We start from the raw sequence: 16,812 nt of genomic DNA, 5'->3' as shown, positions 1-16,812 counted from the left end.
AACTGGCTAGTTTTTCATCCAAATCCACTCTTTTATTACACACTGCAGCAACAGCAATCTCTGAGTTGAGCTGGACATCGGAGCATGTTTTTGTTTTGCCGCATCAGCGTAGTCCAAAATGTTACGCAGTGCACCTTTAAGGAGGGTGAAGTCAATTTTGTTCCATTACGAGAAAAAAGAAAATCTGGTACTGTGCCTTTAAAGACAAATTTCTCTTTCTTTTGCTGCCCTCGGACCAACATCTTTGAGATTTGTTTCCTTTGCATTATAGTAAAATCAGTTGTTTTGCTTTGTCCAAACTTTATCCAAATCTGTCTAGGATTGTGCCTCCTGTGTCCCGCCCTGGAATAAAGCTAAAGAAAAAAAACGGTATGGCAGCTGTACTGTATACCACGAGAGAGAGAAAAAAAAAACCCTGCATCATAAAGCTTTAGTAATTTCCCCGGGACTTCACTCGCTCTTTCTATAACCATTCACGCTGCATATCAGGTAAGTCTAATCCTTAGATTAGTCATTGCCTTCCAGCGCCGCGCATTCAAATCGCCAAACCAAATTACAGCTCAAAAAACGCCGGCCGCTGCAATTTCATGAGTATTACCGGGCGCGCGCACTCCTTCCATCCATTCCGCCTTTTGGAACAGAACGTTAGAGAAAAAGCGAAGCGCGGCCGGTCGCAGATTGAATCCCCGCTCTAATACGGATCCAAAACAATTGAGATGAAATTAGCCACAGTCGGGGGTATCCCGGGCGCCGTCGCGAAAGGACAATCGCTAATAATAATAATGTTGCGATAAACAAAGCGGGCATCTTTGTGCGTGATCTAATTCGTCGCCAAGAAGATTTTCCCCCTTCGATTTTCTCCATTCCACCGGCAATTCCAGGAGTCAAAGTGGAGAGCGTTATCAAAAAAAAAAGAGAATCTGTGGAGCGAACCCCTCCGCTGCAGGCGCACCTCCTTTTTTGGGGAGGGGGGGGGATGACCGAACACATTAGAGCTCCTGTGGAAACCTCTTATCGAGTAATTACCTCGGCGAGTTCGGCGAGTGACTGGCTGCTGCAACTGTTTAACAGATAGCATCACGCGCCGGCTCACGGGGGAGTTTGTTGCCTTCAAAACACAAGTGGTAATGAGTGGCACAATTAAAGGAAATACACCGAGGTGCTGATAATGGCGCTAAACTGCCTAATTCTACATGAGGCCTTATAAAATGGGACGGGGGGGTTGGGGGTTACGGTGGGAGCGTTCAACTTTCAATTAAGGCCGGTTGCGGCTTCTCCAAAGAAGGTGTCCCCGGGCAGCAGCTACGTCGCCGGATAAACAAATGAGCGGAGGGAGGCGAGCTCATTTCCATGTTGGTTTCCTGATCTGCCTCAAGCGCGATCTCGTCCCTATACGTTTTGGCTACAAACGCCGCCCAGGTGACCTCCATTTGCATGCCGGCGTCGCCCGCCACCGCTCCTGGCTCTCCGGCCTAAGCAAATAGAGCTCGCTGGGCCGCACGGGGGGGGGGGGAGTAGTAGTCGTCGTCGTGGAGCGCTGCGGGCCAGGTTGAGGGCAATGTCCGGTTGCATCCTCCCCGCGGCGGAGAGTGTGCCCGGTGTTAAGCGTGTGTGTGTGTGTGTGGGTGTGTGTGTTTGTGCGCTGTGTTGCCCCGAGGCTCCGCGGCTGCAACAAGCTGCTGTGGCTCGGAGCTGATTATAACTGATCGACGTGGGCCCATGCCGCGGTGCTTTGAAATGAGAGGATAAAAACACCAATGGCGGTTGGTTTAAGTTAATTTGATGACAGCTATATCTGGCATTTGTTTTCACCGTGAAAGGAAAGAACAGGAGGAACAAATGCAGAAGGTTGCAGCTAGTCTGTAGAAGTACTTTATCTGTAGATACATGCATGTTGTAGAACCTGCTTGCAATTGTACTTAGGGATGGGTGCCTTTAAATCAGGAAAAATATATATAACAACTGGGCTGCACTCAGTAGATGTCAGATAACTTCACCTCTATTGTATTAAAGTTAGCAAGTTCAATACAATGTTAACTGTAATTGAATATGCTTAAAGTTTAAAAAAACAGCTTTCTATTGATGGATTTTCATTTATGTTATATATATATTTAATTAAAGCAAAAATTTAATATTATATTTTTTGAATTTGTAGCGGGCCAATTAAAAGTGAGCCGTGGGCCGCAGATGGCCCGCGGGCCGTAGTTTGGACACCCCTGCTTTAAATGAATGAAAGTATGGTACTCAGGGGGGGAATAACTGAGGTACACCTAGTACCGAAAGCAGGTATACCAAGAAAAAACTAAAAACTTTTGATGCTGTTGTTCCAGGGTCAGCAGTAAAGGTAGTGACGTGGCTGTTTCAGGTAAAAAAAAAATGTTTTACCTAATTTGGCCTATTTTTGTCCATTAAAAAAGTAATAAAATACATTTCCTAATCTTTTCAATTTTTTTTAATCACTAATATTTTCTCTATCCTTTCCACATTTTCACATTTTTTTTCATTCATTTTTTTAGCATTATTTTTTTCTTATTTTTGTCGCATTTTCTCCCAATTTCCCCCCATTTTCCATTTTTTTTTTTTTTTTACACAATTTTTTCAGATTTTTGTCACATTTTCTCTCAATTTTTGACACATTTCTTGACATGGAGAGATGCGCCCGACATTGTAAATTTGCATGCCTTCCAAACATTATTCTTTTTTTCCTCTTCCCGATTCTAGGTGACCAATATTTGAGCATAGGTATCGATCGCATCGGTATAGGTATCGCAAACTAAGTATCGTTACAATACCGGTATCAAAACATTTGTAACCAGTACCGATTGAACTCCTCAGTCAGCAAACCCAGAGAGAATCTCAAAAATGAATCTATGCATTTCTTGCCTTGTGTGATCTTGCCTGAGCTCATTTACTTCACTGCACGGATTTGGGAAGTTGGAATCCCAATTTTCCCTGAAGGTTTGTTTATTGCATCCATTTCTGCAATCCAGTCACACGTAGTAATAATAAGAACAACGGCGTTGCCAGTCCCAAATTCCAGCTGAGTTAGCATCGGATCGGGCATCCAAGCAGCGGATAAACTACATCCATGTTGTAACTGCTAATAAAAAAGCAGCCAGATGAGAGCTGGAAAGTGAGTGCACCACCTGGCCGCGCTTTGAAGTGCGACGCTAAAACAAATGCTAATGGTGATGGCTAAAAGTGATTTCATTGCTCACTACATTATGGTTGGGGCCTGCGTTATATCTTTTTTTTTTTTTTTTTTCCTGCCAATGTAAAAGGTACCGGAACTGCAGCCAAATGCAATAAAGTTAAGTGTTCTGTTAAGTGCACGCATCCGTCTTTGAGATGTAAGAACAGGTATGCGGTGCGCCGGTCGGATGGCGAAGTCCAAAAGTCCCGGGCGCTTCTCTTTGCTCAGCATTAGGGGAGGGGAGGGGCTGGTTAAAGAAATATGAATAGCGCGCGGCGGCCGCAATCAATAGCGTTGCAGGAAGAAGATGAAATGTCAGGCCCATCTGCGGCTGTGACTTGAAGCGCGCTGTCGGCTTGATGACTATTTAAATGTCTCCGCACTAAAAAAAAAAAAAAAAAAAAAAAATCAGCCTCGCCAATATGCTCCCCCCTCTGTTGCTTGGTTACCTGCACTTACTGTACACTTAGATTGGTTAGGAGAGAAACCCGATATGTCTAAGATTATAGCCAACGGTCAGCGGCAACTGTGCTTTGTGTTAATGTGTGTGTGTGTGCGTGGATCTACCCTTGTGAAACCCCTCGTGAAACAGTGGGGGCCATTCTCCACGGCGCTAACAGGGCCGCCTTTCTCTCTGGCGCGCTCCCCCCCCCCCCTATCTCTCTCCAACCAAAAGCCAGGGAGCAGTAAAAAGAGAAGGGCTTGTGGTTTTAGGGTGGGTGTGTTACGGCGGTAATACTGACAGGAGAATCTCTCTCGGCATAAATCACACAAAAAAACGCCCGGCCCGACGAAATCGGATCGAAACCAGGATTGAGCCAAGGGGGGTGACAAGAAGTAAACCAAACCACTGCTGAATTAAAGTGATAGTCTGGAAGTCTAAGTGTGTTACAGGTTGTGTAAAATGTGCCAAATCGATGGTCTTGCATTTACTGTAAAGTAAGTAATAATGTACGGTGGGGAGGAAAAAAAGTATGTGAACCCTTTGGAACTTCTTCACATTTCTGCATAAATTCGTCATAAAATGTGGTCTGATCATTATTTAAATCACAAGAATGAGTAAACAGCGTCTGCTTAAACTAATGCCGCCCAAACAATTACATTTTTTACTGGCCAGAACATGTAAACCTTCACAGGACTACGAGGGATAAGTAAGTGAACCCTTGGATTCAATAGCTGGTTGACATGTAATTGGGTGGTATTAGTGGTCTGATCATTATCTAAATAGCAAGAATGAGTAAACAGGTTCTGCTTAAACGAATACCACCCAAACAATTACACGTTGTCATATTTTTATTGGCCAGAACATGTAAACATTCACAGGACAGCGTGGAATAAGTAAGTGAACCCTTGGATTCAATAGCTGGTGGATATGCAATTGGGTGGTATTAGTTTAAGCAGACACTGTTTACCCATTTTTGTGATTTTAAAGAGACTAGATGCAAGTTGGTCATTTTATGCTCACTACTGCCACCTCAGGTCTTTTGTGTAAGTGCATCTTCTATATTAAGGACTTTTTAGGGATTTCAGAGGCAGTTATGGTGAATAGGTTCATTCTACGCATTAGGACATGGCTGCAACATGTAGGGGGATGAAAATACATCATTTCAACATTTTTAAACTCCATATTGTCCCTTTAATAAAGATCAGACCACATTTTATGACCAATTTAGGAAGAAAAGTGAGAAATTCCAAAGGGTTCACATACTTTTTCCTCCCACTGTATAATATTTTATAAGTCCCTCCTTCCCGGATCTCTGCAGCTTATCGGAGTCTTGTAATCCTCCCGCATTGACCAATGAGACGAGCTTTTCCTGTGAACTGGCCTGTCAGGTCCAATCAGGAGGGGAAGGGGGAGGAGCTTGATCGTTTACTTTTGACTTTTGAAACTTCTGTTACTCGTCTCCTCATTTTGCACACAAAGAAGGGCTTTCTGGTTAAAGAGGGAGGAATTTCATTGTTTACTTTGCAATGTCACTCTTTGCAAACTTACAGACTATCACTTTAACCGACAAAAGAGCGCTATATGGACTGAGTCTTCAAAAAAACAACTTTCTTCTTGAGAAATCACATTCACCATCAGTGTCACCGCATCACATGTTGCCTTTCAATTGCCCCGGATTAGTTAAAAACAAACAAGTGCACGGCGCTAATACAAACACGCATGGCCCGCCTTATGACGCGACTATTTTTAGCTCTCCAAAACACCGATCACGGCCGCTATATTTAATCCGGGCCACGTTTTGTTAATGCCGTAATTGGTGCGCAAAACATACTTTCTCCCAGATCGCTCTGGAGTGCGGCTATTAAATCCTGGCCTATTGACCTCAGCTGGAACAAATGCTTCAACACTCGGGTTATTTACAGAGCCTGTGGGACATTAAAAAGGGAATACGGTTACGACTACGCCTAATAAAGTAAATGGGCTACGACATATAACAGAATATGGTGGAGGCTTTACGGGCCGCAAAAGCCAGACCGGTAATTTGATTAACTTTGAATATCCAAATATGTAAGAGGAGAAGAGGGAGTCGGCAGCTTTTGGTCAAGGAGTCCAATTCATTTCACTTCAGATTTGCAGCAATTATTCAAATACTTTGCTGAAAAGCGGCACTTTAGAAAAACTAGTTTGCGCAAGAATTTTGAATTCATGTTTTGAAGTGGAAGCGATGACTATTTGCCTGGACATGTACTGCATAATTCTTCAACAAAATATCTCATCCCACAGGTATCCCGATTGAGGTTTGCCATTTTGCATTTGAAAAAATTCAGATTCAGTTCATTTGCTTGTAGTTTAAACCTGTTCAGGAGACAGAAATGTGAACCGCTGGACTAATGGAAGAAATAACTCTTTTGTGGAGGTCTGGACAGCAGGGCTCACTGGTTTTAAACCTCTTACCACATGTCTTATCCAAGCGCATTCTCCAGTTCGGCTTTGCCCAAATCTAGAAGCTTCTTGACTGGAGCTTACAGCATATAGGCCAGTGTCTCATTTGAAAGTCCCTACAAAGCCGATCTAAACTGATCTTCTTCCTTGTGTTGTTGACGTTCTTTTTCATCTCATTTTTACCAGTTTGTCATTGCTCTTTTGTTTCTTTTTTAACTGTGTTTTCGTCACAATGCTGCCACTTTTTTGTTGAGGTTTTGTCACATTTTGTTGCTTTTTTTGTCACTTACTTAAGTGGCTTTTTGTCCGTTTTTTTGCTGTACTTTTAGCACTTTTTTGTTGCGCTTTTGTTGCTTTTCTTTGCTCTTGTGTGGCTGTTTTCGTCACGTTTTGATGCTTTTTATCCTTGTTTTCTTCTCGTTTTTGCCGCTATTTTCAAGAAGCTTGTTTTAGATTTGGGTAAGTCCAAACTGGAGAATATGTACAGTGCTCGGTTCAGGTGGGGCGTTAAAGGAACAGGCCACCGTTTTTCCATACTGAGATATGTTCTGACCTGAGCTTAGACGAGTTGATACGTACCTGTCTGGTCTTTGTGTGTGCCCTGAGTCATGCACAAAGACCAAAGATGTTGCTAGCATTTGGCCTCTCCCAATGTATTCCTATAGCTCCAAACAGGGGTGAAGTTGGAAGCTAGCACGCTCTTCCACAGGCACGCACAAAAACCAGACAGGTACGTATCAACTCGTCTAAGCTCGGGTAAGAACATATCTCAGTATGTGAAAACGGCGGCCTGTTCCTTTAAGTGGTTAAACACATTGTGACCCAATAGAGACGGTACATTTTGAACATTTTGAATACTTTTGAAATGAATGGGATTAATCATGTAGCCCTATATGCACAACTAAAGCTCCCATGCAAAGGAAAAATATAAATACTGAAAGGATTTGACAAAAAAAAAAAAAAGTGTTGGTCACTTGGCACAAAAACACCATTGATAAGTACAAGCATGTACTTCCAATCCAAGCCAGTAGGGGGGTCACAAGCTAGTGCACCCAAGTTGCGCATGAGGAAGGGCATCCAGCGAACACCAAGTGCCAAATCAATATGCAAATCGCTGCACACCATAAATCACTGTGATTAACCGTGACATCCACCAACCCAGCCAAGCTAGAAGGGAAGAGGAGAAGCAGGAGCCGACAGCACATATTTACAGCACAACCGTTAGAGTGGAACTATGAGGGGTCAGGAAAAAATAATCCCAAACAAAATAACTAAGCCATTAATCACAATCAGGGTTGAAATATTGAGTTAGCTGGTATATTGAATTGAGGTCATATCCAGCCAAGGGCCCGGGCAGGCAGGCAGGCTCTATATACAGCCCCTATATGCAGTCCATTTACTGGTGCGTAACTGGCGAGGCCCCGGGTAAATAAATAATTATATAAGTGGAGCGTAGTGACACACAATACATGCAGCGAATGGAGTGCCCTTTTAATTATGCACGAGACATCGGAAAGCAACAGCACTCCTCACACTCAGGGAAAGCAGCTCGGCGAACACAGCGCTGTTAAAGGGGAGGGTGGGGGGGTAGAACACAGGAAGCCGGGGAGGGGAGGAGAGGAGTGGAGTGGAGGGGGAGTGAAACGATTTGGAAGAGAGAGCGAAAGAGAGACAGAGACAGAGAGAGAAGATGAGATTAAAAAAGAAACCACGACATAAAAGCTAGAGAGGGTATTGTTAAATGGAGGTTGCAAGGATGGCTGGAGATAGTGATTCTCCAAAGGTATAGTGGTTGGGTTACATCTGGTTTGGCCCTGTGCTAAAAAAAAACAGCCCTGCATTAGATGGTGTGCCTCAGTCAGGACTAGTCAATGAATTAGAGATGATTTCTGGTTTCGAGTTTTAGTCTCTTGCCTTGGTTTAGTCCTGGATTACATCTATTTTAGTCCTGCATGCTTTAGAATCCAGTTTCTTTCTGCTGTGTTACTTGCTATGAAATGTTTGAGAATTGCTGCTGTTAAATACAAAGACAGAAAGTGCTTGAAAGGAGCACCAAAAAAAAAAAAAAAAATGAAAGGGGAATGGAGTAAAAACAATCCAGCTAAGAGCTCTCCACAAATGTACAGTAGGGGTGCTGACACCGGAAAGATCAATATTTCATTAGACTAACACAGAAAACATCTACTACAATGGTGGTGTTTTAAACAAAGTCAGCTAATTTAATAACCTAACTTACAGCTCACGCTGTTTTTTTATTGATCCTGATATGTCTCTTACTGCTTGATAACAAATGGGAATAATGGGCTCGAGAACTAGGGAGAGAGAGATTGCAATAGCCGATGGCAGACATTTTTATGAGGGAAAAAGAAGACATGCCTGTAAATGAAACACAATACGGGATGTGATGTGATAAAAACGTCCAAGCAGGATGATTTGACCCTGAATCACGGATGACGACTAACGCAACCTCCAGCCAGATGGTTCTTGTTAAGGCCAAAGAAGGCTTGGTCAAAATAGCCTTTTTATCCCTCCCGACTACCTATGACCCTTGAGTTCAATGCTTTGACTATCTCCTGAGAATAAAGAGCTGCTTGTCATAGCATGGGCCGAGACATGACACGGCCGAAGAATAACAAAAATCATTGCCCAATGCGAGCTGTCTAACGCACATTTGATGAGGTTACTGCTTGTGACGCCTGAACCCGGAGAAGGCCCCCCCACACGCTGAGATGAATAGCTGGTGTAACAAAATCCCTTCTAAATCTAAGCCCTGGCTTTCTATACCCCCCTTCAATGGACACACAGGAGAATGGCACTCCAAACCAAAACAAATCAATAGCGCTAACTTGACACAGATTAGCACCATAAAGGCAACAAGACTACTGAGACTAGCCCTGTCAGAAAGCATTATGGCTGAGAGGAAGAGAGGAACAAACGGACGACATTTAAGTGGAAGGGAGGGACGGGGGGAGAGGAATGTAAAGAAGTGTGCTTGATTTCCCTTACCTGCTTGTTGTACTTGTTGATGGTTTGGCTGCTGTACTCGGAGCAGTGGTCAGATCCTAGGGAAATGTTATCTCCGGTGCCCACAAAGGTGTTGGCTGGGGGCAAGTCTTGTACGGCTTGGTGCTTTTTACCTGCCGTGGGAGACTGCGGGTGCAGCTGGACGGTTGGCAGAGGCGAGCTCGACTTGTAGTGCCGCGCCAAATCCGGACTGCCGGGCCCTCCGTTGACCGAGCGATACCTCCCCATGCCGGGACTGTCCGAAAGCTTCTCGCTCACGCCGTCGTAGCGCTGCCCGTTGGGCTTGGAGGCTTCGACTGTGACGATGCTGCTGTACAGCGGCTGCTTCGACTTCTGCTTCTTCTTGTCCTTTTTGGGTTTCTTGGATTTGTCGTGCTGCTGCGGGGTGAAGAAGTCCTCGTGGTCCTTCTTGCCCGCCTCGTATCCGTTCTTGTTCTTGGGGCGGCAGTACCGGGCCATCACCACCACCAAGATGATCAGTATGACGGTCATGATCCCGGACACGACGCCGATCACGATGCTCAGCCGCTGCTTGCTGAGGTCGTAGTTGGGGTCGCCCGCGATGTTCGTGTTGAGAGAGGTGCTGAGACTCCTCGCCACCTGTGCGTCCACGATTGTAGAGTTGGAGAGAGTCTCGTTGACATAGACGTGCACAAGAGTGGTGGTGCTCTGAGAGGGCTGCCCACTGTCATTGACCTGCACTACCAGCCGGTGGAGGCCGTAATGCTTTTGCTCTATCTTCCTCATAAGTGATATGACCCCGGTGCCCGCCTCAATCTCAAACAGCTTGAAGGGATTCCCACCTATGATGCTGTAGCTGAGGTCAGCGTTGATGCCAGTGTCACTGTCGCTGGCCTGAACCGTCCTGACCACCGTTTTGATGTTGCTGGACGGAGGTAGAAGCGTGTACGAGCTGTTTATGGGGAAGTTAACAGTGGGGGCGTTATCATTCTCATCCATGACGAAGAGCGAAACGGTGGCTGTGGCCGACCTGGGAGGATCCCCGCCGTCGACCGCCTTGACCCGGAAAGTGTACGTGGTTTTCAGCTCCCTGTCGAAAGATAACGTGGAAAAAATAGTCCCGGTGTCGTTCTCGATGGAAAAGATCTCCTCCTCCTCCTCGATGAACAGACTCATCTCTGCGTTTTGGCCTTTGTCGGCGTCTATCACCGTTACCATGCCGACCGGACTGTTTGGCTCAAGGTTCTCTTTGACATAGAAAGTGAACACGTCCTGCATGAACTTGGGCTCGTTGTCGTTCTTATCCGCCACCAGGATGACCACGGTGGCAGAACCTTGCAATATGGGGAGGCCCTTATCTTTGGCAATCACTTTGAATTCATATCTCTCCTTTTGCTCCCTGTCCAAAATGGTGTTCACCCTGATGTCCCCGCTGTCTGCATTGATAGAGAAAATGCCATTTATGGCCGAGTCGAGAGAATAGGCTATTTCGGCGTTCTTGCCACTGTCTGCGTCTATGGCCAGCACGGTTGTGACCCTCTCGCCCGGTGCATTGTTCTCCGGAAAAGACACCTCCACCACATTCTGGCTAAAGATAGGAGGGTTATCATTGGTGTCGCCTACTTTCACTATGAGGGAGTTGTTACTTGCTAGACTGGGACTTCCCGAGTCTACAGCGACGATGACAACATTGTATTCCTGCGTGGCCTCATAGTCCAGTGGGGCAGAAGTGTGGAGGAAGTACTTCTTTTTATTTTGCTCTCCCTCGATCTCACTAGCAGACTTGAGTTGGAAAGGCACGTCCCCTACCACTGTGCACGTCACTATGCCGTTCTCCCCCTGGTCACGGTCAGACACTTGTACCAAGGCGATGGGCGTGTCCACAACTACATCCTCCGCCACATTGGCTATTCCATCTTTTAAGAATATCCTCCCGATCTTGCGGATCTCTATGGCAGGGACGTTGTCGTTCTCATCTTTTATATTGAGCACCACTGTGGCCTTGTCCATTTTAGGGGGTTGTCCGCGGTCACGGGCCATTACTGTGAACCTCAGTTGGCTCACTTCTTCACGGTCAATGCGGTGCAGGACGCTAAGCCAGCCCGTGCTCTCATCCAACCTCAGCAGCCTCCTCACCGACTCTGTGGCCGCCCCGAAAACATACTCAATCTGACCGTTCACCCCCACGTCCGCGTCCGCCGCCTTGAGCTGCAAAATGGGGGCCCCCGGGGAGCTATTCTCGGGCAGGTCAGCCTCGTAAACGCTCTTCTCAAAGCGGGGGTTGTTGTCATTGACGTCGGTAATCATGACCATGAGGATGGCCTGGGAGGAGCGCGGCGGGTCCCCTCCGTCTCTGACCCTGAGTGTGAGCTCGTAGGAGTCTCTCTGCTCCCTGTCCAAGGCGCCCTTTATAATGAGCTGGGGCTGCTTCTCCCCGTCTGTGGTGTCAGCAACTTGCAGCTCGAAGACGCTGCTCCTGCTCGCGCCCTCGTCAAACCGCCTCTTGCCCGAGTACGAGTCCCCATTCGAGCTGGAGCGCCTGGGGGTCTCGCCACCGTCCTGGATAAGTTCATAGCGCTCTATTCCGTTTCGGCCAAAATCTCTGTCAGTGGCTGTGGGCAGCAGGTAAAGGGTGCCAATGGGTCTGTTCTCCTCCACTGACAGAGTGAGGACAGGGGATGGGAAAGACGGCGTGTTGTCATTTATATCTAAAATGATGACTTTGCCCTCGAACAGGTCGACCCAGCTTTGCGCGGGTCCAATCACTGACACCTCGAAATCTATGAAGCACTCGTTCTCATCAAAGATCATCTGGCACTGCTGTAATTTCTCACGGTCTATCCGCCTCTCGTTTGTGGTCAGCTCACCTGTGATGTTGTCTATTTTGAAAAAATCGGAGCCGGACTCGAGCGTGAATGTCACCTCGCCGGACCCGGCCACGATGCCCAAGTCGGCGGCTACGTTTCCTACCCTGATGTCGGCGGGTCCCTCCTCGGCCAGGCGGTAACGCAGCACTTGCTTGGCGGCGGGCTGATGCACAAACTGCAGGATGAGCATGCAATAGTACAGATACTCCACTGCACCAGTAGTCCTCATTGTCCCCGATGGAAAGGAAAATGTCCGTTTGAGAGAAAGAAAAAATGTGGGGGGTGAAGAGGAACAAAAAAGAGGAGAGAGAAGGGAAGTAGTCACTGCGTAAAAGTCCGCGCGGAGTAGGGTAGTGTCATCAACAGAAGGCTCCCTTTCGGAATGCGAGACACTTCATCCTACATCGCTCCTGCTGCAGTCATCAGCAGCAAGTGCACGGGCTCCTCTCCTCCCGCTCCTCTTTCTCAAGCACTGCCTCGGGTCTTGTGTGGTAAATGAAGAAGAAGAAGAAGGGGGGAGAAAAAAGAAAAAAAAAAAAGCCAACGAGTAAATATCAAAAAACGCGCAGGGGATGCCCAAAGCGCTCCAAATATTCTGTCTCTCGCGCGCGCAACAGCCACATATATATCACAGTCTCAACTCACGAGTGGAAATGAAGTCCGCGTCGCGCAGTATTAGTCCCAGTTCGTGGCTCAACAGTACTCCCGGGGGTGATTTACTTCCTCCTCGGTCAAAATGTTACGCAGCGCCGCGCGGCTTGTCGGGCAAAACTCGTGGAATGAAAAAAAAAAAAAAGGCGCCGTTTTTTTTTTTTGTATTTAAGTTGATGAGAAGCGGCGATAAAGACACCTGTCCGGCGTTCGCTTTTGTGACGCGCTCTCTCTCCCTTCCTTTTCCAAGTGCACTTCCACGCAGCGTATGGAGTTCTCCGACAACTCCACCTGCACAAATCCCCGGGTGGACAAAAAAGAAAAGAAGGCAAGCCACGGGAAAAGAAGAAAAACAAAAATGTAAATCCTCTGCGTTGCGCGTAAAAAAGAAGTAGAAGAAGAAGGAGGACGCGGTATACAGTTTTGGATTCCTGTGCGGTTTTCGGGAGCGTGGTCCTCTCTCACCTGCAGACGCGCCGCATGTGTTGGCAGCCCCTATCTGCAGCACTGTGAGAGGGATTCACAAATGATATTGCAGTCTCTACCGCTCTCTCTCTCTCTCTCTCCCCTTCTCTCCCTCCCTCTCTCTCTCTCTCTGCTTCTCACCGTGTCCCTCTCCACTCTCTCCACTCCCCCCCCCCTTCAGCAGCAGCAGCGACAGCGGCAGAAAACGCTGGCAACTGGCACGTAAATATACGACTCGGCTCAAGACTTTTTTTTTTTTATGTATTTTTTTTGTGTGTCCTGGAGAAAGAAAGTAATAAGCAAGAGAATGACAGTCGCGGGGATGTAGCTGACTGGGTATCAGCCGCATACGTGCGTCGGGTGCTTAATTCATTGCGCGATCACGTGAGAGCGAGACAGCTGGCCAGTTTTAAGTGTCCTCCGAAAAAAAAACATGACCCACAGTCGCGTTTTCTAAAAGCGTTCGCCGAACAAAGCCTAATCCGAGTTTGTTTGGGTTTTTTTTTTAGTCCAACTTTTACGCGCGGCTCCTTGCCCGTGTAAGCTCAGGCTATGTCGATCTGATCTGGGAGCGTGTGTGCGCGCACCGAACGTGAAGCGAATGCGTGTGGTCGACGTGTGCGTGTGTGTGTGTGTGTGTGTTCGATATTCTGTACGTTTCGCTGGGTCTGGTGAGTGCCCAATGCGCCATGGCACTCCAGGCACACTTACAGTAAACGGCGTGCGCGCGTGTGTGTGCGTCCTCCCCTCATCAAACGCACTGTTGTGCCTCGTCTCCCTAATCGTATCAGTGTAATCTGATTTTTAGTGACCGAGCGTGAAACAAATGCGAAATGTCTTCTTTTTTCGTTTTTTTTTTGGGAGGGTCGTACATGTGACAATGCGACGTGAGAGGAAACATACAGCGATGTACAGTGCGTAATGAGTGAGCGGGGTGGTGGAGGGTTATCTGGGAGGGAGAAGGAGAAGAGTCCGTCTCAGCAGCTTTTTTTTTTTTACAGTCCTCGCTCAGACCGGCTGACTTACATTCCAGCAGAGGCTCGCGCTCGGCTCTATCCTTGCTGATGAGTGCCCTCTATCGACGGGTTCCGGTCGCGCACCCTGGCAGCGTTCGACGTATGAGTCATGTACAGTATGTTTCATAAGGCGGTTCGACCCTCTGTTTCTGACGCCTGTGCAACATACGAATCACTTTATGTATAGCCTCCTGCGGAAGATGTGACCACTCCAAAAATGTGAGATGGTACAAGTATAAAACAGACACACAACATACCATCAGTATGAGGTTCTCAGGTTGTAAATCTAATAAAGATACTGACTTTTAGTATTGAAAGAACCTTAACTTTAAAGTGCATATGACACATTATACACATTTTTTGCTAAAACATAGTTAACATGATTGTATTTAAGATTTTGCTAAACATTGTACCCAGCTTGCTTTAGTTTGGCCATTTTTGTGATGTTTACACGTTTGTTAAGTGGTGACGTCACAGCTCTACTTCCGGGTCCGCAGATGTGCGAGAAACTACCAAAAAAAAAAAAACTCTTAATACCACAATCAATATTTCTGAAACTCAACAGAGAGTTACTGAACATACTTATTTATCAGGCCCATTAGCCAAAAATCCTGTACCTACTGCTATAAAAGTAATATTTACCAAAATCCGTACATCCTGGGTTTAGCAGAGAGAAATGCTAACGTCCGAGTCGGCGCAGCAGCTACGCTAACTAAGCGACTTTAGTAAATAATACTGTTTTAGCAGTAGGTGCGGCATTTTTGGCTAATGTCTGAGTAATAAGTAGGTTCAGTAACTCTCCGTTGAGCTTCAGAAATATTGATGGTTGTTTTCAACAGTTTTTTTTAAATGATTGTTTTCTCACGTATTTGCCGGTCTGCTAGTACCCGGAAGCGGAAGTCGTGACGTCACACATAACGTATAGTTTCACTTCCTTATTGGACACCGACAGGAAGTGACATAGACGAAGGTAAACAATTTTAAAACTGCTGCTGCAGTATCATATGCACTTTAAAGGTACACTGTTTAACATTTGGGATTATACTCAACAAAAACAAAACCCTAATGACCAGGTAGACACGGAAAATGTTGTTTTTGCCGTTTGGTAATCAAAGAATGGAATTGGATGAGGACCTAACCTGTTTAAATATATTTGGCTGCCTTTAGTCAACATCTCCATGGAGACGAGCTGGAGACGCCCTGCTCCCACAGTCAGGCATGAGGAGAGACGCGTTTGTTTGTCATTTCAACAATGAGAAATATCTGTCATAAAATAAATGATTGTATTTGATTTGATTTACTGGGTGAAATGTTACGTAGTGTAGCTTTAATTTCATCCATTTGAAAGTTGAGAGTGTCTGGGGCATGTCGGGGTGCCCTGCCCAATTTTCAATTGCAATTAGACTATAGAAGCCTCAATATTCTTTAAATATTCATCTTTAAATGAAGCTATTGTTATTCAGAGTCCCAGTGCCTTTGCTGAATATTTTCCTCCGAATATCTAACATTTTGTGAGCAACATTTACAAATGAAAGATGTCTCAAAGCAACAATATGCTTCGATTGAGACTGAACCATATGGCCTAGATACTTCACTTAGTATTTTGAAATGTCAACGTACTTTTTTTCCATAATGTGTTCAGTGCACACATTTCGTAGAAAGTTATTAATGGAAAAGTAAAATCTACCTTTCCTAGTACAATGTACCTATTTGTCGCCTTATGAGGCCAATCCTGTTGTGACATTGGACTACAATGTGTTATAGTATAATTGTTCCACTGTTGTCTTATTGTTGACTGTTATTTACCTTGTATGTTTTAACAGGTCTCTCTTGCAAATGAGACATTGAGTCTCAAGAGACCACCTGTATAAATAAAGAATAATAATAAATAATAACAATATAAACACAAAACTTGAATTTGAATGTATTAGTAAAAGTTTGTCTGTGTCCGTAAAGCACACATTTTCTTTTGATGAACAAAATCAAGAATGAAACAACTCCATGTCCTCGGGCTGCATACACAACCATAGTCAAAGACAGAGGGTCTCTCTGGCCAAAAAAAACCCAAGGCTCATCACTGTGCCTCTTATGCGGGAAGAATCGATCAGCCTCTTGAGAAGATGAGTGTTCAAAATGAGGATAGCTCTGTGAGACCTTACACAGACTACAGGAGAAGAGTCTTTTGGAGATGTGCATAAGAGTGACTCATCCTCTGATTAAAGCTACTACAGTTGAGAAAAGGTTCCGCTTTCATAAAATTTCTTCAAGGATTTAGTATATTTAATAACTGACCTGATCTTCCCTTTTGCAAGATAATACAATAAAGCATAAAGTAAAACACTTTGTGCTTTTTACAGAAGCGGCCATGTCTCTTCCTTTCTATTGATACTCACTCCTGCAGAGGAACACTGCCATGTCAATGTCATGGTATTACTGTCATGTATATTCTACTCACTGTCATGTGTTTCATTATGTTTTTGAAAGTATTACTTTTTTAAATGATATTGTATATATTATATTGACTGCAGGTACACAAGAGAAAGCCAATGAGGATCCTATTATCTGGTGAGCCCCTGAAATGATCTCACAGCCCCTATATATTCTGAGACCCACTATATTAGGGAATAAAACATGTTTATGTTGGTGTCATTACATTGATTAACCAACTACCAGGTCCATAATACATGACAGCAAACTCACACACCTTCCAGACAGAATATATATTTTCATAGAATATTATTTCAGTTT

At 45.4% G+C, this 16,812-nt stretch overlaps 1 protein-coding gene and 1 long non-coding RNA gene across 2 annotated transcripts in view; one reads left to right on the top strand and one right to left on the bottom strand.

The window, feature by feature from the left end:
* The window catches only part of pcdh7b (protocadherin 7b), a 181,135-nt gene extending 168,702 nt beyond the window's left edge, over positions 1–12,433 (bottom strand). The window contains 1 exon segment of the mRNA XM_079579828.1: positions 9,087–12,433. Within this exon segment, the coding sequence (XP_079435954.1) occupies positions 9,087–12,161 (3,075 nt within the window). The 5' untranslated portion in view covers positions 12,162–12,433.
* LOC306980451 overlaps positions 1–16,812 on the top strand; it is a 457,917-nt gene that overhangs the window by 42,875 nt on the left and 398,230 nt on the right. The gene's annotated exons all lie outside the window — the stretch shown is intronic.

The sequence above is a fragment of the Gobius niger genome, assembly GCF_951799975.1.
Source record: "Gobius niger genome assembly, chromosome: 21".
Taxonomy (NCBI): Eukaryota; Metazoa; Chordata; class Actinopteri; order Gobiiformes; family Gobiidae; genus Gobius; species Gobius niger.
Note: the sequence above shows the minus strand (reverse complement) of the source record. Positions and strands in the feature narration are given on the sequence as shown.